Source organism: Ascochyta rabiei, chromosome 10 (assembly GCF_004011695.2).
Source record: "Ascochyta rabiei chromosome 10, complete sequence".
Lineage (NCBI taxonomy): Eukaryota > Fungi > Ascomycota > Dothideomycetes > Pleosporales > Didymellaceae > Ascochyta > Ascochyta rabiei.
The window spans coordinates 497,839-520,900 of NC_082414.1; the positions used below are offsets into that span (position 1 = coordinate 497,839).

At 51.0% G+C, this 23,062-nt stretch overlaps 6 protein-coding genes across 6 annotated transcripts, besides 4 other annotated features; 4 read left to right on the plus strand and 2 right to left on the minus strand.

Annotated features, from left to right (window-relative positions):
• Positions 1-521: 521 nt before the first annotated feature.
• On the minus strand, positions 522-2,928 carry EKO05_0006283 (uncharacterized protein; the record flags this gene model as incomplete). Its single annotated transcript, XM_038940580.2, has 2 exons — positions 522-2,198; positions 2,254-2,928. The coding sequence occupies 2 exons, from the start codon at positions 2,926-2,928 to the stop codon at positions 522-524; spliced, it is 2,352 nt and encodes a 783-aa protein (XP_038797786.2).
• A 1,045-nt stretch (positions 2,929-3,973) lies between these two features.
• Positions 3,974-5,081, plus strand: EKO05_0006284 (uncharacterized protein; the record flags this gene model as incomplete). The annotated part of the gene is made up of 2 exons (XM_038940365.1): positions 3,974-4,041; positions 4,094-5,081. 2 exons carry the CDS (start codon positions 3,974-3,976, stop codon positions 5,079-5,081), a joined length of 1,056 nt encoding a protein of 351 aa, XP_038797787.1.
• A 1,191-nt stretch (positions 5,082-6,272) lies between these two features.
• On the plus strand, positions 6,273-7,950 carry EKO05_0006285 (uncharacterized protein; the record flags this gene model as incomplete). Its single annotated transcript, XM_038940267.1, has 2 exons — positions 6,273-6,360; positions 6,413-7,950. The coding sequence occupies 2 exons, from the start codon at positions 6,273-6,275 to the stop codon at positions 7,948-7,950; spliced, it is 1,626 nt and encodes a 541-aa protein (XP_038797788.1).
• Positions 7,951-9,039: 1,089 nt separating this feature from the next.
• Positions 9,040-11,456, plus strand: EKO05_0006286 (Beta-glucosidase; the record flags this gene model as incomplete). The annotated part of the gene is made up of 2 exons (XM_038940599.1): positions 9,040-9,551; positions 9,602-11,456. 2 exons carry the CDS (start codon positions 9,040-9,042, stop codon positions 11,454-11,456), a joined length of 2,367 nt encoding a protein of 788 aa, XP_038797789.1.
• Positions 11,457-14,178: 2,722 nt separating this feature from the next.
• Positions 14,179-14,298: a mobile genetic element.
• Positions 14,299-15,117: 819 nt separating this feature from the next.
• EKO05_0006287 (uncharacterized protein) lies at positions 15,118-16,548 on the plus strand (the record flags this gene model as incomplete). The annotated part of the gene is made up of 2 exons (XM_038946071.2): positions 15,118-15,215; positions 15,387-16,548. The coding sequence occupies 2 exons, from the start codon at positions 15,118-15,120 to the stop codon at positions 16,546-16,548; spliced, it is 1,260 nt and encodes a 419-aa protein (XP_038797790.2).
• Positions 16,549-20,188: 3,640 nt separating this feature from the next.
• Positions 20,189-22,086, minus strand: EKO05_0006288 (Sphingolipid 8-(E)-desaturase; the record flags this gene model as incomplete). The annotated part of the gene is made up of 4 exons (XM_059636766.1): positions 20,189-21,103; positions 21,150-21,557; positions 21,639-21,822; positions 21,908-22,086. 4 exons carry the CDS (start codon positions 22,084-22,086, stop codon positions 20,189-20,191), a joined length of 1,686 nt encoding a protein of 561 aa, XP_059492749.1.
• Positions 22,087-22,135: 49 nt separating this feature from the next.
• Positions 22,136-22,159: a tandem repeat.
• A 368-nt stretch (positions 22,160-22,527) lies between these two features.
• Positions 22,528-22,580: a tandem repeat.
• A 168-nt stretch (positions 22,581-22,748) lies between these two features.
• Positions 22,749-22,780: a tandem repeat.
• The last annotated feature ends 282 nt before the right edge of the window (positions 22,781-23,062 follow it).

Below are 23,062 nucleotides of genomic sequence, written 5' to 3' on the forward strand. Positions count from 1 at the left end.
TCGTCTCACTTTACAAATGATGCTGTCGCCGTCTCGAGGTAGATGACGTAGCAGAGATGATATTGCAATAGTGACGTGAGGTTCCTCTTAATGTCAACCACAGATCTGTCAGAACGGAACAGAATCCCGCAAATTGTTAGAGCAGATAAGTACCTATGATATCTCGATGGGATATGGGAGTTTGAAGATGAAAGGTGCAGTAAATGGGATTTCGAACGTATTTCGCCACACCGAATCCAAGGGAGCACTAAATAATCACATTGAGCCTGCATAAGGTCCGCAGTGGACTATTTGTTCCATGGAGAGTCAAGATTAAGGAACTCTCTATTTGATGTAGTTAGCTTGTGCTCTGTAATCCCATCAAACGCTAGATCCCCAAACAAGACCTAAAACCCAGGTCCTGCTCAATGAGTAGAGCTGCAGTAAACTCTAGCCATCAAAAAGCTTCTTGGGTCATTCCAAATCTTTGGATAGGTGTCCCAGATCCATGCAACGACAGCCGTTTTGCATCAATTTTAAATTCAAGCCGATACCAGTAGCAATCCACCCTGCGTGAGGAAGCCAACGTCTGCTCGCGGCCTTCCCTTAATCTCAACCCTAAGGATCTCGTCGGCCTCGCTGATCTTCGGCCGTTCGTCCATCTCAGTAGCCATTCGATCGAAATCATCTTCGAATTCAACGCGTAGCGCCTCTTGGCAAGCAACGCAAAGCCTTAGATGACATCCTTCGATATCGACCTCTTTCGCTCCGTGCAGCGTCGTCTGTACAGTCTTGCATCCCCATGATGCCGGTGAAAAGCACATCGAACACCACCTTTGGAGCTGATACTGCATGTCGGCTCCCCCAGGTTCTGCCCCAGCAAGCTCGTCGGTGAGAGTATCGTAATCCATGTCTGCATCGGCCAAGCGTTCGAAGCGATGGCGTGGACATATTATGATTTGCAGTCTGCGTTGCGTGCATTCATAGCACATGACTGTCTCCCCCTCATTCTGACAGTGACCGCCGCCAACTTCTGTGTAGCCAAGGCCTGAATTCCAACGAACAACATGGACTTCTCTCTCGTAGTAACCCACCATACCGAAGACAGGGAGCCCGCAGAAGTTGCAGTCTGAGCTGGCTGATCCTTCGACATGGAATCTGATGGGGTGCGCGAAGGAGGTGTTGATCGTGGTGAGCATGCCTGTGTTGCCTTCTGCGTCAGTCATCTCCAAATCCAGTGATGGTACGTGGGAGATCACGACGTCATTCCGTTGATGCATCTTTGATAGATCTTCAGGTGTGAAAAAACCAGATTTCGGATTCGCGACTTCTGGCATAATCTCTGGCAAACTCTTTTTCTTCATCGTTTGCTTCTCAGCACTGTATGTGGGTAGCTCGGTGAACTTGCAGCCGAGATTGTTCTTCTTGCAGTACTTGCATGGCGGTTTGTCCTCTTTCCCCTTGAGACTGCATCGCTTTTTATGCAAACGGCAGGCCGTGCAGGCCGTGTAAGGTCGGCCTGGGCCATAGACGATCTTGTCGAGATCGACACGCTGAGCTTTATAGCCAGGAAGAGGGAGTGCTTCGCAGACATAGTCGTTGTCGGCACAGTGATCGCAGATTGCTTGTGAAGGATTATCTTCAAACGAGCAAGACTCTATCTCTGTATGGTCACACTGCTTGCACCGGCCCTTGATGGTAGGCTTCTGGATTGGATGGCATTCGTTGCCATCCTCGACGCACTCTACACACGGGTATTCACCGCCTTTGATCATTGAGCAAGGTTGAACAAGTTTGCGGCATTCCTTGCAACCTCGGGCTGCAGGATTTCCGGTGAGATCATCAATCTCAGCAGCGGGATCCTCCAGAAGCAGTTGTAGTTTGCAGTCGGGTGTATTGATTCGATGCGCCTCCCAATACTCGCCGAGTTCGCGCTCTTGCTCTGAATCGATTTCAGACCAGTCTTCTGGCCAGTGTTGCTCCTCGTTGGTGGCGTTGCGCACATTACCAAAAGCTTCGAACGGGAGTTTGACGATGCACTTCATGGTGTAGTTCTTGTGTCCTGGGCTTTCGCCCTTCTTCTTCCTCTTTTCTTTCTTTGCTCGCTTCGCTGCTCCTACTTTCGCCTCCTGCTCCGGATCCCAGTTTCCAGACTTGTCATTGTCCATATATGTGAAAGCTTTTTTCCGGTCAATGTTCTGGCGTAACTGGTAGGGGACCTGCGGAGAGGCGTCAGCCTGTTTCATGCGTCAGAGGTAAGGTCGCAGAGCTTACCACATCGTCTGGAGGGATGTGAAAATCTTCATCTGATGGGACTGGAGAATCCCGAACACTCCCTATGTCAGAGCATGCAAAACCAAAGCCTGTAGTGATGGACCTGTTGATGTCGCCATCATCGCCCATTTGTTGGTCAAGGCTGAGGCTGGACATGCGATTGCCGATACCATGTTCCGGTGTCGCAGGCGCAAAAGGGTTGCTGACTTGCTTCTCTTCGCGCAGTTCTTCCGTGAGTTCACCAAACAACGACTGACGTGGCTTTTTCGCTGGAACACTTGATTCAGAATCATCCTCGGCGTCGGAGCGTCTTGGTGACTTCTTGCCTTTCACAGCTTTCGTGGCTCGCTTCTCGGCCTGGTGACTGTGCCATGAACGATCAAACGCTTCTTGACCACCGTCGTCATCAGAAAAGCCAGGGGAGAACTGCCGATAATTCATGTCATCTTCGTTCCCGTCCTGCGAACTCGTTTTGATGTGGTCCTGGCGATCGCTGATGCCATGAAGATCAGTCGTCGAACCATGGTGGTCTCTCAGAGTGTCAAAAGGCCCTGAATCATAGGCTGCATACATTGGCACCGGTGTGACCTGTGTGTCTTCCTCGACATCCGTGCCGTGAGGCAGGTTGAAATCGAGAGTAACCTTGGGCTTGTTTGGTGGGGCAACGTCCGCCATCTTCGCCAAAAGCCGTGCTGCGGTGAAGGTCTTCCAGAACGACTGCAAAAGGTGTTTTAGTGTGGGTCTTGGTATAGAAGTAGTGTAGGTGTGTGGTATTATCGTTCCAGAAAGGTGAGGGAAGCCGGTGGACTACAGACATCAGGGCTTAGCGAGATGTCTGGCGAACCTTGGGCGGTGACAGTGATGACGATGAGGGAAAAACATTCTTGGGCGCGACAGTGAGAGAGATAGCGGTGAGCGGTCGGTGCATGTATGGGGTGAGATTCTCATATGCTCTCAACAGTGCCGGGAAGTCGTTACAGGAGTGTATGCCCTTCATTCTGATTGGAGGTCCTAGCAGGGCCAAAACTGTGAAGGGACCTTTACTTTTGAGTTTGCTTGCTTGATGTGGGATCAACAAGTAAGGACCGTGCAGGCGAGGCAGTGGCGACGGTGTGGGACACAGGAACAGTCGGAAGTAGGCTAGAGGTCGAATGTTAGACGTACAGAGATGAAAACCATCGACAGACGAATGCGCAGGCCTAGGTGACAAAATGTTTAGCTAACCAGGGAACGCAACGGGAGCCGCTATTAGACAGAAAGATGAAAAGCAACCTTAACAAGCCTGTCTCTAGTCACTGTAAATGTCCATCACTTGGAAGGCTCTGGTCTTCTGTTCTAGGCATCACGACCTCCTAAACATTCATATTCAGAACTGAATATCTGAACCCGTAGGTTTGGCGCGCGCTCTGGGCTTGTTGTAGCGAGAGCTGCGAATGTTCCTCCTGGCGCATTTGCATCAGGCATTCTGGGATGCGGGAGCGCGGAGGAGCGAAGCGATGAACTTGGAGCATCATTGGAACTTTTTGAACACATGTCCGTAGTCTTGGTGGATGTTGTAGCGTCACGCAGGAGTCGAAGTCGCCAATCTTAGTCATCGCCCACGCTAGCACAGACCACGGAACAAAATGTACGAATCATTTTCTCTTTCGTGATTAGTCCTTCAGCACCACGACGCTAACATGGAGCTCTACACATCTCCTTCACGCTCTCATCGAGCGTCATGGCGCGATCGATGAGGCTGTTTCTGATTCGGCATGGAGAGACGGTCGACAATGTCGCCCAGCTCTAGTACGTCATCTGCCCTCGAAGCATGGAGGCATCTGTGCTAACCAGTGTGCAGTGCCGGCAGCAGAGACTCTGCACTTACGGTCCACGGCTACCAGCAGGCGACGCGCCTTGGCCAGCACTTTAGGTCGCTCGACCTGACTCTTACACATCTGTTCTCGTCGCACCTACAGCGCGCAGCCAAGACGGCTGGTCTGGTCAGGGAGGCCCAGCTGCAACCCAAGGGCGATGCACAATCTGCACGACCGGTACCCGAAGTCAATCAGCTGCGCATCCTGATGGAGCAGGACTTCGGTGACCTCGAGGGCAGGAAGTGGTCCGAGATGCAGGCCGAGCTGCAGACCAAGCCCGGCTTCGTTGGTGTTGAGACGAAAGAAGCCATGGGCCTACGAGCCGATGCCTTCCTCGACGAGCATCTGCTGCTGTTGCTGGAGGAAACGGCAGAGGGATCTGATCCTGTGGTCGCCATCGTCTCGCACGGCATCTTCCTGTCGACACTCTGGAAGCGCCTGCTTCGGCGCCTGCCCGCAAGAAGTATATTGCTGTTACCCGAGTTACAATCGACTGCCCGCCCATCGTTGGAACACCTTGGGGGCTGGTCGAATACGGGGTACTTGGAGCTGCACATGACGCGAGACGAGGCAGTGAAATCCTCCATCGCAGATCTAGTGCCTTCTCCGACGTCGAAGCCTGACGTGTCGCAACCTGTTAAGTCAAAGTCGCACGATAACATTGGTGCTGTCAAAGCACCTCAGGCTACTATGCAGGAGGGCACCGGTGAGGCTGGAGTCTCAGCAGTCACCGTTCGCGATGCCGTTGATGCCCGGGACACGACGCTAATTGCGTCTGCACCTCCCGCTCCTTCAAATACGCGTGTGCCCGGGCCACATATCACCTGTGGCTGGACGACAACAATCCTGACGATCAACGGTAAAGATCATCTGAAAGATCTCAAGCGTACTGGTGGTGGTGTGGGCAGTTCCCGCCACGATGCTTCACAACAGGGCATTGAACACTTCTTCAAGCGGCGTAAGCTCGATTGAGGTTTACAAACGTGTGGAGACTGTGAAAAGCCTCACACACTGATCGTGCATTGGTAAGTCCGCGGTTCCTGTCCATCCTCCTCGGCACACATGCAATGATGAAAAATCAATATTCACAGACCTGTTCTGAACCCAAATGTGGACTCAACATTGATCCAACTGCTGTCTGAAATTGCACAACACCTGCACTTCTTGTCTAGACGTTATTGCCAGATGCTTGCTGACAAACGCCCCAGAAATACCCAAGGCCGCGCTCCCAAGGCCGCGCTCCCAAGGCCACGTTCGCAAGGGGTGACAGTCTGCAAAGGTGCTGCATGTCTGCGCCGCTCTATATTGTGATCGAGATGTAGGCCAGTACGAGACGTGTTGCTGGACTCGCCTTCTGCGTACAATTCCCCCATGATGAAGAAGCGGCTCGATCAAAATTAGGCAGTGCACTTTGATACCTGAACCGCACGGCGCTATATAGCTGCCGCAGTACTCCCATAGATCTATATCAACTGCTTACAGTACGGAACGAATTCTTGTCTCCTATGCAAAACTACCCGCTGCCCAGATCTTTGCAACAAGTCTCACAAGCCAGCCGGCTGCATGCCTTGGTTTGGAAGCGCGGCGTGAGCTGTTGACGAAGTATTCTGGACAGCCGTTTCGTCAAACTTAACGTCGAACAACGAAGCGCCAGCTACAGTTCGAGACTGGCAAACCAAGCCACGCGCCGACAATGTTGTGTCGTGGTGACAACGTGAGGAAATCCGTGCTTGACCCGCCCACTCAACTCGTCACCGCAACACCATAGCTGGTCAATACATCGAAACAACGCGTCTGCATAAAATACGCCAGTCACTGTTGTCCGGGCCTTTGAGACTATGCAACGTCACCATGCACTGGCCATGTTGTGGGCCCTACACGATGTTGCTTCCCGCGACAAACATGATTTGGTGTGCCTGAGGGGGCTGGGATCTACCAACCTCAATCAGCCCCATATTTTCACTGACTTGCTAGCGCATTTTCTTTGCCATATCTAAGCATGTTCGGTGACTGGAATGCACTTCTCTTCTGCTGTTCATTCCAAAGTGTCATTCTTCTAATTATTAATTGTTTGGTCTGATCTCTCAAGATTAAGGTCGAGACAAAGATCAGCCTGACATTAGCCAATCAGAGCACAGCATCGTCACTACCAACAAAGTCACGATGGCACGTACTGCTTCTATCTGGGTGCTGACAGCTTTGTCGACGGGCGTCTTGGGCAATGCTTCTCCAAAAGCCAATTATACCAACAGTGAGCCTGCCCCCAGTATAATTCTAAAATCCCAGAGACTAACCTGCACCAGCAGCTGTACCACAGGTACCACATCCTTACTGGTGGGAAGGACCGTACACATCGTCGCTTGTCGAAAGCGCGTACAAAGCTCCGACATCCCTTCCACTGCCAACACTACCGTCATCCGAGGAAGAGCCCTGTGAGACAACGTCAAGCACGTCACCTCCACCGCTACAATCTTCCGAGCTAAGTGGGACGCATACTGCGGCTTCCTACGCGCCAGTATCAGTGACGGGCAGCTATGAAACCGCAATCTCTCGGGTTTCGTCCTCTTCAGCAGTACACGAGCCATCAATCCCAACGATCTATGCATCCTTACCCACCTATCCTACTTCCGTAGGCGTCGACTCGATTGCTTCCACCTGGCTGCCGCCCTCATACACTGTCGCTATACCTTTCTACCCCAGTAGCTCGGTTACTTCCACATGGCTGGCTCCGTCGTACACCGTAGCCGTACCTTTACCTCCGAGCTCTGTTGCTCAGGCGACTTCGTCGTTACAGCTGTCGTCATCAGAATACTCCCCATCGGCCTCGACAGCCCCCAGCGTTTCTAGCTCTGTACCCTCGTACCCCGGAACCACGGGCCTATCAACACCTACAATCACAAGCTCTTCCGCTTACCCAACAAATACACTGTCCACTCTTGGATCCAGTAATGTTTCCAGCTCCGTTGCAGCATCGACCGCAACCATTATCATCCCGGTGCCTCCACCCCAGACATCAAGCTATGCCCCGACTACCTCACCCTTGAGCTCTCAGAGCCCTGCCTCATCAATAACCCCCACATCGGAAGCCAGTATCGCTTCCAGCCTCGTTGCATCGTCTTCAGTGACTATCGTCATCCCGGTCCCTCCACCGCAAGCCTCGAGCTTAGTATCGGTCTCGTCCGGCAGTGAACCCAGCTCGGCACCAACAGCCTCTTCCTCAACCGTGCCTGGCTCAGAATCCACAAGTACAGCTCTGGAAACTAGCACACTTTCCAGTCCGTCATTGTCTACAATCACAACCGTTACCCTTCCCGTCTCGTCGCAGGTGTTGCCAACGTTCTCTCTGGACAGTTCTTTAATCTCATCGGCTATATCGTCAGTCCCCTTGTCAAGTGTAGTGGTCCCCCAGCCTTCGAGCACCGCTAGCGAAGCATCATCCTTTCTGGTTACATATCTTTCAACATCCAGCACTGTTTCATCAACGTTATCAAACGCTAGTCCCTCAAGCAATTTGCCCACCTCGGTTGGAACAACTCTCCAAGGAGTAACCCCATTTCCGTCTTCCTCAGATCTCTCCTCTATCAGCTCGTCGACGGTTATCCCTGCATCCTCTTCAACAGAAATTACGTCACAAACTACACAGCCGACGGCTGCGGGGTCTTCTGTTCGGTACACGCTGTCTACAAGTGCAACGCCAAGCTCATCTGCACCTGCAGAGACGACTACCGGCGTTCCGCCTGCACCGCCAGTTCAGACTGGAGCTGCGAGCGCACTGGGCTCAAGTGAAAACGAGAGAGTATGGTGGGTTTCGTTCTTGCTCACGTTTGTCTTGTTCGTCTGAGGGTCGTCTGAGGGAAGGTACGAGGCTTCAATGAGTTATGCTCCACGATTCTTGTATGTTTATGATCTATATGATACCACTTTAATGTTTTACACTATAATGCGACGGCGATCTTTGGGCAGGGATCGCAAGGCAGGCAGGGTTACGAGATACTGGCGACTGGAAAGCCGTAAGCCAGAGATCTGGCATAGGCTACTGCAGGTACGTAGATGAAATCTGAAACTCTACATGTACGATACCTCAGCTTTATTCTTGACGACCGACAAACATCTTCTTTCCTTCTGTACTTCACTTACCAACCACACCAAGCTTTCCGGGTGGATTGCGGAGGCCAACCAAGCATTACTTGTCACTCGAAGGCATGACCGCGTCACACCAGGACTGACCCAGCTTAGCTACGGGGGGCTCTCAGATGACCGACCGAACGTCTGTGCAAAGATACATCATGCGGATCGACTACCTTGACGCAAGTGCGGTCGCGTTACTGCGATAAGCTTACGGGCCGTGCTGCTCCGGACCCGATCCCTAGTTTCCGCTAGACTGAAAATCTTGTGAGATCTGGGGTCAAGATGCGGAGAGACGTTGAAATGATCTCGTACCGGCTAGCGTGTCCTAGCGCAGCCACCATTTCTTCCGTCAATCAGACCTCACTTCTCAGTGACACTCGCTTCCATGGACGTTTCACGGCATCGGCGCCGCAACCTCGCATCTCAAAACAGCATTGAAGCGGATGGAATCGCCTTGTTAATGGCTGCTACGCTACAACAGTGACAGAGCCTTCATACGATTGTACACCCTACCCGGCGCCTTAATGCTTTACCTTCGGTACAGTATACTTGCCGCGACGATGCATGTGCTTCCTGCTCGTACTAGGACATGCTTCTATACCCTGCTGACTGCAGGCCCGACACCATCCAGGCAGAATGGCATGCGTTCTACTGCGGGGAAATGACCGCAAGTCAATCTTGGTCAACAGCCCGGTTAATTGTGATCATCTTCAAGTGCACTTCTATAGTATAAAAGGTACGTAGGTACTGCCGATAAATATTCGTAAGCTACTAACAGGACACGCCGAGCAATCTCCTCACGATGAGATACCAATCCCTCGAGGCGGCTCTGCTCATTGCCGGGTCACTACTCCCAGCTTTCAGCCATGCACTTGATTTGGTTCGCAGGCAGGCTGCTGTCAATGCCACATACAAGGACCCATCTGCATCGATCGATGACCGAGTTGCAGACTTGCTCTCTCGCATGACTATCGAGGAGAAAACTTCTCAGCTGATCCAAGGTGATATCTCCAACTGGATCAACACGACTACCAACGCATATAATGCCACCGGTATTGCGTGGAATTTCGAGAAGCGCGGAGGTCAGTTCTATGTTGGATACCCGGTTGAACAGCAATGGCTTGCTGGTGGCGTCAAGAAAGGTCAGGATTACATTCTACACAACACAACACTTGGTATCCCAGCGTTTGTCCAGACCGAAGGTATCCACGGGCTGCTTGTAGGCAATGCAACTGTCTTCAACAGCCCTATCGCTCACGCATGTTCGTGGGATCCTGAGCTTGCCCATGAGATGGCTGTAATCATTGGAAAGGAGTAAGTGCACGCCATTCTATCATCCGTCCTTCACGTCTTGACCAGATCAGATCTCAAGCACTCGGTATCAACCAAATATTTGCACCAGTCGTCGACTTGGCACGCGAACTTCGCTATGGCCGAGTTGAGGAGACATATGGAGAGGACCACTACCTCGCTGGAGAATTTGGCTACAACTACGTTAAAGGTGTCCAAAGTCAGAAGGTTGCCGCTACAGTAAAACACTTCGCTGGGTTCTCGGCTCCGGAGCAAGGCATCAACACCGGACCTGTGCATGGTGGTGAACGTGAGCTTCGAACTACATGGCTGCCTTCGTTCAAGCGTGCCATTATCGACGGTGGTGCATTCAGCATCATGGGTGCCTACCATTCGTACGATGGAATTCCATCGATCGCGGACTACCTTCTCCAGGAGACCATTCTGCGCGAGGAATGGGGCTATGAATATTTCATCACCTCGGATGCTGGCGCTACAGACCGCCTCTGCTGCACATTCAAACTCTGCCAATGCAAGACCGAGGACAAGCCGATCGACAAGGAAGCTGTAACCCTCTACGCTCTTCCTAATGGCAATGATGTTGAGATGGGCGGTGGCTCGTACAGTTTCGAAGTCATTCCTCAGCTCGTCGACGCTGGCAAGCTCGATATTGAGACTGTTGACAGGGCAGTCGCTCGTCAGCTCAGGGCCAAGTTCACCTTGGGCCTATTCGAGCACCCATACAACTCCCTTCCAGCGAATGAGACGAAGTCTGTTATTCATACTCCTGAGAGTGTTGCTTTCGCACGCAAGCTTGAGGCTGAGTCTATCGTGCTCCTCGAGAACAAGAATCACACTCTTCCTCTGTCGAAGTCGGCCCACATCGCCGTTATTGGACCAATGGCCAACTTCACTAACTTTGGAGACTATGTTGTGAAGGATGCTGCAAAGAACCCCGCAAACGTCAATCCTCTACAAGGTATCCAAGAGGCTTCCAACGGTACCATCACATTTGCGCAAGGTTGCGAACGCTGGTCTTCTGACGAAGCTGGCTTCCCCGAAGCCATTGCTGCAGCCGAAGCCGCAGATGTCGCCGTCGTGCTAGTCGGCACATGGTCTCGCGATCAATTCGAGCTCTGGCAAGGCGTGAACGCCACAACCGGTGAGCACGTAGATGTCGCCTCGCTCAACCTTGTCGGTGCCATGGGCCCACTCGTCCAAGCCATCATCTCGACTGGCAAGCCCACAATCGTCGTCTACTCCTCTGGAAAACCCATCACCGAGCCCTGGATCTCTGAAAATGCCGCTGGTCTTGTGCAGCAGTTCTACCCCGGCGAGCAGGGAGGCCACGGTCTCGCTGACGTCCTCTTCGGTGACGTTAATCCCTCTGGCAAGCTATCCGTGTCTTTCCCTTACGACGTTGGTACTCTACCAATCTACTATGACTACCTCAACTCGGGCCGCTACACCGAAGCCGGTAAGGTTTGGCCCAACGGCACCCTGCAGTTCGGCCACCAGTACGTTCTCAACAACCCTCAACCCTTGTACGAGTTTGGCTACGGACTGTCCTACTCCAACTTCACATACTCCAACATCTCGCTCTCCAAGACCGAAGTCAGTGCCGACGAAAAGATCACGGCGACAGTCAGTGTCACAAACCCGTCTAAATGGGACGGCAAGGAGGTTGTGCAGATATACGTGCAGGATGTGATTGCCAGCATCGTCGTGCCGAACAAAGAACTCAAAGGGTTCAAGAAAGTGCTTGTCCCAGCCGGAGAGACGGTCGACGTGAGCATCGACCTGAATGTCGCGAATTGGGGTCTATGGAATGGCAGCATGAAGTATGTTGTCGAGAAAGGCGAGTTCGTCGTGCACGCTGCTGCTAGCTCCATGGATCTGAGGAGCAATGTCACGGTCACTGTGGTTTGAGAGATCTTTTGCAGCAAAGGATGGATTGGATATAGATGTTGCTTTGAAAACAGTGATGGAAGGTGCCATTTCAACAGAAAACTTATGTGTCGTAAGGACGAATAAATCGAAATGATGCGCCTACCTACTGGTCCATCCTGGCTATGCAGACACAATGTGTGTTCGACTTTTAATACACCTTTGAGGATAGCAGCGAATCATGTGATCCAGTGGTCAGATTGCGAAATTCCCTAAGCGCCCTGATCGACTACCGATAATGTTGGCTGCGTGTTCTGTTGCAAAACCAAGGTTTCTGTTGTTCCATGATTCGGACGTGGAGGCCGGTCTGTATCACGAACCACTTGTTCTCTAAGGTCCACTTCTTCTCGGGATGTGCCAGATGAAACTAATCAGTCAGCGAAGCCTTGAAGCGGAGTAATGATTTGTGTCAACACACCTCAAACTTCCACAGCAATTGTGGAAGAAGCTTGCTCATCTCAAGCATTGAGATGTACTTGCCGATGCAAATACGCGAACCTGCCCCAACCTAGCACGTATCATCATTAGTCCATCCATTTTTTCGGAACTGAAAAACTTACAGCTAGATTGGACCTTTGCATAACTTTCAACGATTCAGGGTCCACCTCAAGCCATCGTTCTGGTCGGAACGAATCCGCATCCGGACCAAAGACTCACTGATCTCGATGCAATACTCATGGGCAAATACCGACAACAGTTCCACCGGACAGCCACTGACCGGCCACATGAATGTCATCAACTGGTACTATGCGTTCAAGAAGAAGTCTGACTGCAGGATATTTCCTCAAAGCCTCCTTCGTCACTGCTTGGAAATATAGCATCTGATTTGACTCCGCATATGAGATAGGCTCAAGATCGCAATCTCGAGCCTCAACAACAGTGTCAATCCCAGCAATGGCTTTGCTTATGATGTGTGGATTCCTCAGCATATGGTAAAAATAGCTCGTAGGGAGACAGCAGTTGTGCCACTGCTCGCAAAGACCTTGGAGTTTGCGCACGACAGAACTTGGTGTCTGTCAACTAATTTTGGATCTTTCTTATGTGCTTGCAGGAAGACCTCAAGGAAGTTTTTGCGGTCTGAAGGCTTGGAAATACGATCTTGCACCTGATCGAGAGTGAATTTGACGGCAAAGTTCGTCGACAGCACCTTCAATAACAGGGTTTTTTTTTTGAGTACAAATCGATCCAGGGTGGGTATTTGACCGACCTAACGCTTGCTGTTAGCGAGTCCCAGGCCAGGCGAAGAGCACATACTACTGCGAAGTACCCCAACTTCCATTCGATACCATCACGAATGAACCCCGGACATCTTCTCCTTTCTCGATAAAACCTGATTTCTTGCTGAACGTTATTTCTCCGCTGGTAATTATGAGTACAGTTATCGAAGGAACTTATCAACATCAACTGACATTACGTCAAGGGCATAGTTATGGAGCCACTGTACCAGATCACATATCCTGTTCTTTTTCACAAACCCTACTTTGAGTCTTTGGCACATGAGAAGTGTTGTAGAGTCGACAAAAGGCTCATATTGCACCATTGATGTTATGCTAAAGGCGTTTGCAACTAGACGCTTGATGATAGCATGGCACTCCTCGCGAGTCGTGTTGAATATGTTTCCAGGCGACCTGCCATTGCTGATGTTCTGCTCCACATCATAATGTGCTGACTGCACAACGTCAACGAGTGCTGTCTAATACGATCCGACTTAAGAAGGTGGCTCTGCCTTTTTGAATTCGCCTCTCATGCCATATATCAGTTTGACGGCCGCTGGGTCTGTTACAGAGACTGTGTCAGGTCCAATACAAACAAGGTCTGATGAGTGCTGACGATGCAGCCGAATCAATGTGTCCTGGTGGTGATGTTTCGAGACGTCAAAGAGACGCCGCCACAAGTTCGTGGAGGAGGCGGAAAATGGGCCGCAATCCTACCCGGTAACGCATACGCACAACGTGGATGAGCAGGGCAAGCGTCAACAGAGCCGCTGCAAGCGGCACATGCGTGGCCAGAGTATCCACCACAACGGCCATGGCGCAGACTGGACGAGTGCATATCTGTAGAATCTGCACAGAAATCAGAAAGACAAGCTTCGAGTCGGTAAGGCAGCCTGTTGGTTAGGGTCAGAGCAGCACCAATCGTGTAGGCGATAGCAAAAGTTTACGTAAAAAACCCCTTCGTATTGCAGACGCGACCTGTGCAGGAACTATGCTCCTTTGAGTCACCGCTCCAATGCGGCTCCGAAGCTACCCCTTCTCTCCGCTTTGTGTGTACAGATAGTATTACTACAGGCCTGTCTACTTTAGCGCTGATTCTGTGTTGGAGCATGTGTCTTGAGCAAAACATGGACATCTGAGGCACAAGCGTCGTGGAGCTTGATGAGAACTAAAAGGAGCGCTCTAATCCAGATTGCGTTTGTTTGAAGCTTAACGATGATGAAACCAAAACTTCTGCTTCGTTTCGGTCTCGTACAAAACCCACATGCCAAGGTTATCGCCTCCACAATTCGCTGCAGGTTCCGAACAGCACGTCCGTCATTCGCGACAATGATTAGATTAACTCCTTGGACATCATAATTTACCTGGATAAGCTGCATTAGCTCTATCTAGCTCACGGCTGTATCTCTCGCTCATGAAGCATCTCTAGCACCCCAGACTTATCTTGAACCAAGCTAGTACAAAAAGCTTCATAACGTGTCCGTGCGAGATAGACAAGGCTATAGAGCCACATATAAAAGCTATTATTATATGCTTCCATAGTATAGTAGTATTTAATAACTTATAAATAGAATAAAACTATGTAAATTTTATTGGTTAATTAACATTACTTTCTATGTGTAAAGCTGCCTAAGGAGCTCTATACTGAGCTCTACATAACTCTGTTACAAGAAGTGTACCTATAAAGGTACTAATTAAGCATTCAATTTAGTGGCCCTGCCTAGCTTATTAGAGTGTAAGACTAGTATTTCGTACAACGTTATACTAGCTAGACACGCTTACGTTATGGGACTGTTACTGCCTAAGATCTGATGTGTGGTATGCATTACTCCATGTAGGTGGAAACGGCCGATCGGTGGGTTGTACGTTGTACGTTGTACATCCTGCGGGGTAACACAGAACTTTCTACTTATTGCCTTTCTACCCGCTTGTTGCCTGATAAAATCGATACCGGTTAATACAACGGCTCTATTTTCACAACAGAAAAATACCCTCAGACTGTCTCCATCATCTCGTCATGTCGTTCTTTATCACGCCGCAAGCTGACTCGTATATTTTCCGCGGAAACTTTGTATTGGAAAGTGCCGCATTTATTCTCATCACATACATGTTAAGCTTGGTTAGTGACAAGTAGTCTTTGAATAATCTTGGCATACCCCGAGCTAACATAATTTCTGCGTTTTGGCCGTCTATCGACTAGTAGTGCATCCACTGCGCAATGTTCCTGGTCCATTCTTAGCCAAGATATCCACCCACTATTTTCTACCTTCGTTTTTTAAATTCAATCGCTGCTACGTAAGTACATAATGACCGGCTGTCTACGAATTTATCAAAGTAATCGAAGTTTGTAGGTGTTGCGGGACTTGCACAGAAAGTATGGCTCCATTGTGCGTGTAGGACCAAATGAGGTCTCCTTGTCTAACCCTAGGATGTACCGAGACATCTACACGGCTCGTAGTGTTGTCAAGGACCCCAACTTCTATCAACCGTTTGAGTTTATTGGGGAGAACAATGTATTTGCAACAACGTAAGACCTCTAATGTTCATTCGTCAATTGAAGATACTCCTAGAACGAATTACAAGCCCGACGACCTCTATTCCTGGTCAATGTGGAACGTCGTTGAAAGATAGCTCATACCCAATGGCTTTGGCACCCTCCAGCTACTTTTTTAACCATTATGCTAATACATTCTATCAGAAACGAGATCGACCATGCAGCACGAAAAAAAATCTTATCTCCGCCGTTCTCTCATCGAAATGTCATGGCCAGATTCGAACTTATCCTCGAGAGAACTGATGTCATGATTGATCGAATCATTCGACGAGCATATAACTCTACCTCTAGAACTGCAGATGTTTATGAGCCGCTTGGCATCTGGAGTGTTGAAGTCATATGCAAGTTCATGTTCAACTGTGGCATGTCGCCTGACGAGCACGAATTTTCCACCATGTTAAAGGCAATGGAGGGGAGCCCGCCAACATTCTTTATTGACAGAGCATTTCCATGGCTCAGGCGCCTTAAGCTTGAAGCTAGTCTCCCGGGTCCCATCGGACACGCTTATCGGTCCTCTGCACAGTGGCATAAGGAAACAGCGAGGCTACTCGCAGAGTTCCAGAAAAGAGACCTGAGCACCGAGGAAAAACTGGGTTTTGTGGGCGGTCATGTCTTCTTAACGCCACACAAGACTTTAGGACGCACTCTTACCTTTAACGAAGCCGTAGGAGAAGCCATGGGCTTGGCGTTGGCTGGAAGCTCAGTTACCCAGCACACGTTGACGTATCTCCTGTACGAGCTGGCCAAACCAGAGGGTCAAGCCATTCAAGAGAAACTGCGGAGAGAGGTTCAGGAGGTTGGGGATGAGGGTCCGGCGATCATGGATCTTCGCTACCTGGCTGCTGTCATCAAAGAAACGCACAGAGTGCATCCGGCGATTATGTCGACCCTGCCCCGCATCCTAACGCACCCCCTTGCTGTCCAGGACACTGATATCACACTCCCCCCAGGCACCATTGTTGGAATGCAGAACTTCGTACACCACAGAGATCCAGTACTTTTCCCCGAACCCGACAGCTTTATCCCAGAGCGCTGGTTGGAAGGACATGCACTGAATCAAGGTGTCACGTTGAAGGACATGGATGAAGCGCTCACGCCATACAGTTTGGGACCAAGGGTTTGTTTGGGCCAGACATTGGCCAAGATCCAACTTCCGCTTTCAGTGACTAGACTTCTAAAGCGAGTCAAGTTCACTCTAAGTAATGAGATGACTGAGGATGATATGTTCGGGCAGGACTCATGGGCTGTGAAGATTAAGGGAGGGAAGCTACTTTTACAGATCCAGGTCTTAGAAAAGCAGAAATAAGTGAGTTATATTAGTGGGATTATGTAAGCTAAGAGTGAGAAAGAAATATTGGATTCAATTGTTATATCTAGAAATTACCTTGCAGTGATAGCAATCAGGTATGGCTCCATAGCTTTATATTTCAGTAATCTTTCAAGGTGATTCGCGTGGAGCCAGGATATGGCCTACACAACGCTGTCGCGCAGGCTTTGGTATAGATCTATAGCAGCAGTTTCACACGTAAAGTCTAATTTTATAAGCAGAGCTGCTCTGCCTCTACTATATATAAGTTAGGCAAGTGCAAAGCTGGCCTTGCATACCAGGTGCGGCTGCGGGGCTGCCTGCATACGCATCAGCCTGCAGCCGTTCCTGCCACCAATCGCCTCGTACCAAGCGACGGGCGCGCACGCCGGCAAGGCTGTGCGGGCGGGGGAAAAGCCACCCGCACTATGCCACAACTGCTGCGCCCACTACAGGCCCTTATCACTTAACTAGGATAATCCAGGAGTATAACGATCTATCCTTCTATCACGACAAACAAACTCAGGATACGGTGTTCAAGCGTCTAACATTAAACATAGACGGTACCTGCCTTTAGATAGCATTAGTGTGTCAGGACCTTGAGAGGATGAGACATAATTCTCTTAAGAAGTTACACTTTTTCCTGCCAGGCCGAGACGAGTTGTACGAGGGTACGAAGATGCCGAGCTTTGCATCCAGATGCTGGCTTCTATTTGCTCATGTATTGGCCGACCACGCGGGCGGTGATGATAGTTCTCATTAAGTTGCTCGACGACAATTCCGATCAAAAGGAAGTGTAAGAGATCATTGACTTCTGTGGATCTCTTCTCATCTCGCCGGAAGATAAGGTCTACTTCATGCATCAGTCTGCACAAGACCTCTTTGTGGAAGCATCCACCATTTGTTTTTCTAAACGAAGGGTTCTATGCACATAGCACAGATCACTTTGGAGACTTCTCAACTGTAGTCTTGCATGAGTAGTTAAAAGGCAGACGCCCAGAGATTGTTTCTGTTGTCGTCATCACGCCCTTACTTAAGTTCCAATCTGGAGTAACACGGGATTCGCTCTTACGGCATCTCAACTTTGGTCTATAGCAGGAGGTGCGATTGCCATTGATTACAGACCTGGATGTTTTCAAATCATATTCGAAATACACCTCCGATGTATATGGTAGTAACTGATGAGTTCCAGCAGCAGCGCGGTCTGAATATGCGCCTTTGAAAGCAGCGTACGCTCAACCAAGTTTATCAGTCATTCGTCAGGTTTGCTTTGCTGCTCAACCAAAGATGTGTCAAGGGTAGTTTCGCGTGTTGTCTGACCAGTGCGGAATGCGGACTGCCTTTGCGCAAGATCTGCACGCGATTTGGAGGTTGAGGGTGGACCATAACACAGTTGAAACACTCGCACTGAAGCAATATAGCATAGTCGTGCCATTGAGAAAGGAATCTCCTATCATTTCAAAGTGGCATAATGCGGACAACGACCACAAAACCAAGCTCAACCTTCCATAACGGCACCAATAACCAGCAATCAAACTCGGTACCATAAAACGAAGAGAGGCAAGGAAAAAAGACAGATGCTCACTAGATCCTATCAATCAGTCAATCAGTCCCGTTGCTGAGCTCTAGATGCTAAACAACTTGGGCTAGGGAAAGCTGAACAAGACAGAGAAGATGTACAAGCGAGCGCTAGAAGTGCAAACGAAGGCAGTCAGACCTAAGAGAATCTCCACCTGTATGCCAGCTCTCAACAGTCTGTGGTCCCTTAGGTCGCCATCTGGCGATGAGTACGATGTGAATTGATTGATTGGCACTACGGGAGAGCGGGAATATCTGGACTGTGCAGAAAGAGGTGCCAACTCATAAACTTAACTAACCAACCTGTCTCAATAACTGTGATACTGACTCTTCTGTGCTCGCCATACAAATTTGTTGGCTTGACCGATATTGCTTATAACAGCTCGGCTCTCAACCCAATCCGTCAGATAAAACACCATGTCACTTTAGAGCATCTTTCCAACAGCTACACACAAATGCCAGACTAAGTGTGCCTAAAGAACAGTACCGTGTACGATTCACGAGGTCTTGCAATATTCTAGCACTATAGTCAGCGTGTTCTTTTTTACAAAAGCCACGAGACTAGTGAAAGATCTACGTCTCTTCTAGAGCGAATTGTGTAATAGCGCAACATACTCCGAGCCTGTCAAACTCTCTGCCAGGGTAGGTATCATTCCGGTTCCACCCGCAGGCTAGTCCGCGCTGGTTATACAGCTGTGAGCAGGCAGGCACAAAGGAGCAGTAGAATTTGTAGCGATCGCCTCCCGACTTGCACGCAATGGCGTAGTGCCTAGAATGGCGAGTGTGTATAAAGTAGCTCTTGTGGCCTTCCGCGTTATCGTGGAAACTAGGGAGATACACGTGCTGTCACGCACTGACATCGCTCGTGCGGTCTCAGAATTCTTCTTGCGAACTATCCTCCTGCGGACTATCTTGCTTTGGCCGACAACAAGCGCCAAAGAAATAGCTGTCGGCACTCGACACATCAACATGTGTGAAAGGGGCCTTGGAGAACCTCTCGACGACGTCGCACATATTTGAACGTTCAATTGGATGGCGTTTCGGCATTTACCTGATGAGTTCTGCCAGAGCACGAATTGAGTCAGGCTGACCCCTTCCTGCGATTTCGGCATCTTTAAGAGACAGCGCCGTCATTGCCGAATCCAGATCTCCCTGAGGTGGTCAGCATAGCGAGAATTGGGTCTGGATTTGCTGACATCGGACCAAAGGCTGGTACAGGTAGCGCCCCATCATCAGATGTTGGCCAACATCCAAAAATACACAATCCCTAAGCTGAATATATCCCCAGATGCTCCACAACGCTCACCATAGATTTGCTCTGGCGAGTCATATCTAGTAGGGATTGGATAGCTAGCACCTAAGTCTCCATCCGTACAACGACTGACATTGTTTAGTCTGGTTTGGAATCCACGCGTATTCACCCAAATGCCCAAGACCGCCCACCGCCAGCGATAGCGTCACTTTGACAGACCTCGACCTACGATACCAGTATATCTCACAGTATCTTGCGAGGCGCAGATGGGGCTCTTATCGCCCGTTGTCCGAGGGGTGGTTCTAATGCTCGAGCAGTGCGATCGGGCGCTTCGTGTCGGAGAATGAGTAGCCCATCGTGTGTAACCTGCGCACGGCTAGGTGGGATGTGGGAGAGTGGGCGCGGTGAGGTGGTTTTTCTTGTTTGAGTTTGGGATATGGGGGGACATCCTTCATTTGCTTTCTCAAGGGGGCTTGTTTTTCCTTTCACCTGTGCATGGTGTGTTGTAGGGGTGCTGTCGGGGATAATGTCAAGTTGATTGGGACGCAGTACGACATGACAAGTGCAGCCTGGGTTGTTTGTGACCTGCCTGTGTTTGTTTGCTTGCTTGAGAACTCTCCTTTCGGGAGCTAGCGTGTCTGACGCGACACGCTATGACATCTGGTATTTTTTTTTTTTTTTAAAAAAAAAGCAAAGTAGTAGTCGTGATGCAATGTGATACTCGCTTCCATACATTTGTTCGTTGAGTCTTAAATTCAGACCGCCGAAAACGCCAAGGCAATGAAGCACTTTCAAAGCCGAACCCGTCGCTCAGTGTAAACCGCTCTCGCCCGTCTCTGCCATGTCTTTCTGGCAGTGCACCATCATCTTGACCATATTGCCCACCTCTTCCAGCCTGCTGAGGACGACCTTGTTGCCCTCGACAAACCCGTAGCAGTGATAGTTCACGCCGGTCTTCTTGCTGAACTCCCTGACAAGCTCCTGGCCTCTGCGCAGGTTATGCCTCGGGACACGCGGGAAAAGATGGTGCACAGCCTGGAACTGCAGACCACCGTGGACCCAGTCCAGCCACGCAGGACAGTCGACGTCCATGGTGGTGCGCATCTGACGCTGAGGGAAGGACTCTGTGGGGCCGAGATCTGAGGTGGGCATGCCCCAGTGGGAGAGGGTGATTTGGACGTGCAGAATCATGGTGACCAGGTGCGAGATGAGCACGAAACCGATGCGGACCGGCCAGCTGGGGAGGGTGCACCACACAAGCAGGTAGCCGAAGATGAACCAGTAGCAGGCCATAAAGGCTAGCTCTACAGGACGCGTCCACCATGCGGCGCCGAGTTGTGCCGCGCGCGGTGAGCACAAGTGGCACCAGCTGAGCAGATACAGGTTGAATCGTGCAAGCGCCATGACGGGGTAGTACGTGTACTTCTGGTAGGGCAGCATCACCTCGCACGCCGCATCCCACTTGAACTCAAAGTCCTTGTAGAAGGTAGAGACGATGCCTTTCATGTAGGTCGGAGAGGTAGAGAAGAGGGGGGTGTTTTGGATATCGGGATCGTGCTCGGGCATGTTGGTAATGAGGTGATGGACATTGTGGGAGGACTTCCACCAGCCGATCGAGAGACCGCAGCAGAAGTCAGCGATGAAGGCGCCGATGAGTGTGTCGACGACAAAGTTGCCTGAGATGCCACGGTGGCCCGCGTCGTGCGCTGTGAACATGATCTGTTGCTGGACGGTGTTAGTAGATGTTGTATAGGGAGAGGTAGTGACTTACCCAGAACAAGCCGAGGAAAAGGGCAGATGTGAGATACCACTTGCTGTAGAGCAGGTATGCGAACGCAGCGAACAGAGCGCCGTAGCGAAGAGACTCCCAGCCGTATGCTGAGTAGTTGCACTGGTACAAGCCTTCCGCCTTGACCTGCTCGTGCAGCTCGCGGTAGTCTAATATGATCTGTCGTTGCGTCTCGGCGTCCAGAGATGGATTGTCCCTTCTGCCCTCCATGATTTCCTTCTCTTCCATCTCGGTAGCATACTGCATTCGGTGTGCGACCTTGTCGAATCGAAGAGGCAGGGTCGGTTCGGATCGTAAGAGAGGCTGCTTCTCTGGGTCTGGTGTGCGAGATCTGCACGTGTTGGCGCAGCCGTCGACAGGAATCAGCTTCTTGGTTAAGGTGGCAGCCACCTGTGATGATGAATTAGCGGATGCTAACATGGCACGCTGGAAGGTGAATCCATAGAGCACGTGTTGGACATGGAAACTAACGGAGCCCAGGTCGACACTCCGCCTTGACCGTCTATCATCAGCTGTGAAGTCGGCCTTCTCGTCGAGATCTGAGTCGGAGTGGTGCTTTGCGGCACGAATGGGAGGCTCCAGGTTCATCCACGGTTCTTCTACGCGGCCAATGCGGTACTGCTTCATCATGAGAAGGGCCTTTTTGGAGTGGTAGCTGCGGCATGCGGGGTCAGTTTCACGTGCCAGTATCAGAGAGATGAACGAGCTCCGCTTGCTCCCGGGACCAGAAGAGTGCGTACATGTTGATCTCGTCTGTGGCATCTCTGCCTACCATGTGCAAGATGGCCAGGCGGCCGCCAGGGTGGTTATCGATCCACGTCGAGATGTTTAGGGCGTATCCCTCGTGAATGACGACCGGCTCACCGTGGGCAACTAACTGCTCAATCTCCAGGGCGGAAATGGCGTTTTGCCGTGTCATTGCGGCGGATTGTGTGGTGGAAGGTCGCAGAGAGGCTTCGAGAGCAAGCGCAGCAGGAGGCAGGCAGGCAGGCGTATATGTACCGCCGTGGCGCATTTTCGTTTTCACTTGACCCCTTGGGACTTCCGGTTTAGAGATTGCGCGTATGCACGGTTCGCGGGCCCAAGACCTGCAAGACGGAGCAGCTTGCGAGGGACACGGGGCTGAGTTCTTCGTGCTGTGTCCTAGCTGTTCATGCTGATGGACCACCCCAGACATGGTGATGACTGCGCCAATCAGAGCCGTTCAGGGTCTTTGGACCCCTGTCCCGAAGCGGCTAGCAGCTCCGCTTTGAACATGTCCACAAACGCGCATCTGGGAACTTGGCCTCTTTCACTCGCTCTTGGAGGGTCGCTTGTGGGTCTCGCTGCACAGAGGATCAAGTGACTCACTCTCCTTTTACGAAGCCGTGCGAGACTGTGCGAAGCTGTGCGAAGCTGTGCGAAGCTGTGCGAGCGACGTGCCACACTCGGCGCGTCTCAAGCTCGGCTGTCAAACACTGCGGGTGCCATTGCCCAGGGTGCCCGGCCGTCCCCCAAGGGCTTGGCGCGTCGATACTGGCTGGTCGACAGGGGCACGGCCTAGATCAAACAGTGCAGCACGGCTTCTGGAAGCATGTCGCATGGCTGGCTGGCCACCTGGCTTGCTGGTTGGCAGCACATGGGTGGCGCGTGGCGTGTCTGTTGTCTGATGCTGTTGGCTTTCCCGCTTCGACGTCGGAGAAGACCGCGCCTACCCGCAGAGTTGTGCCTGTGACGTCGCCCCAGGGTCTCGATATCCCTGCACTGTTTACACTCTTCGGTCCCGCAACGCACGCTGCCATGACGTATCTCGAGGAACAAACTGATACGGGCACTGACACTGACTGCGGTGATCCGCAGTCCCTGAGTACTGCCGATTGCCGTTCATCGCAACACACAGTCGCCGCTCTTAGCGC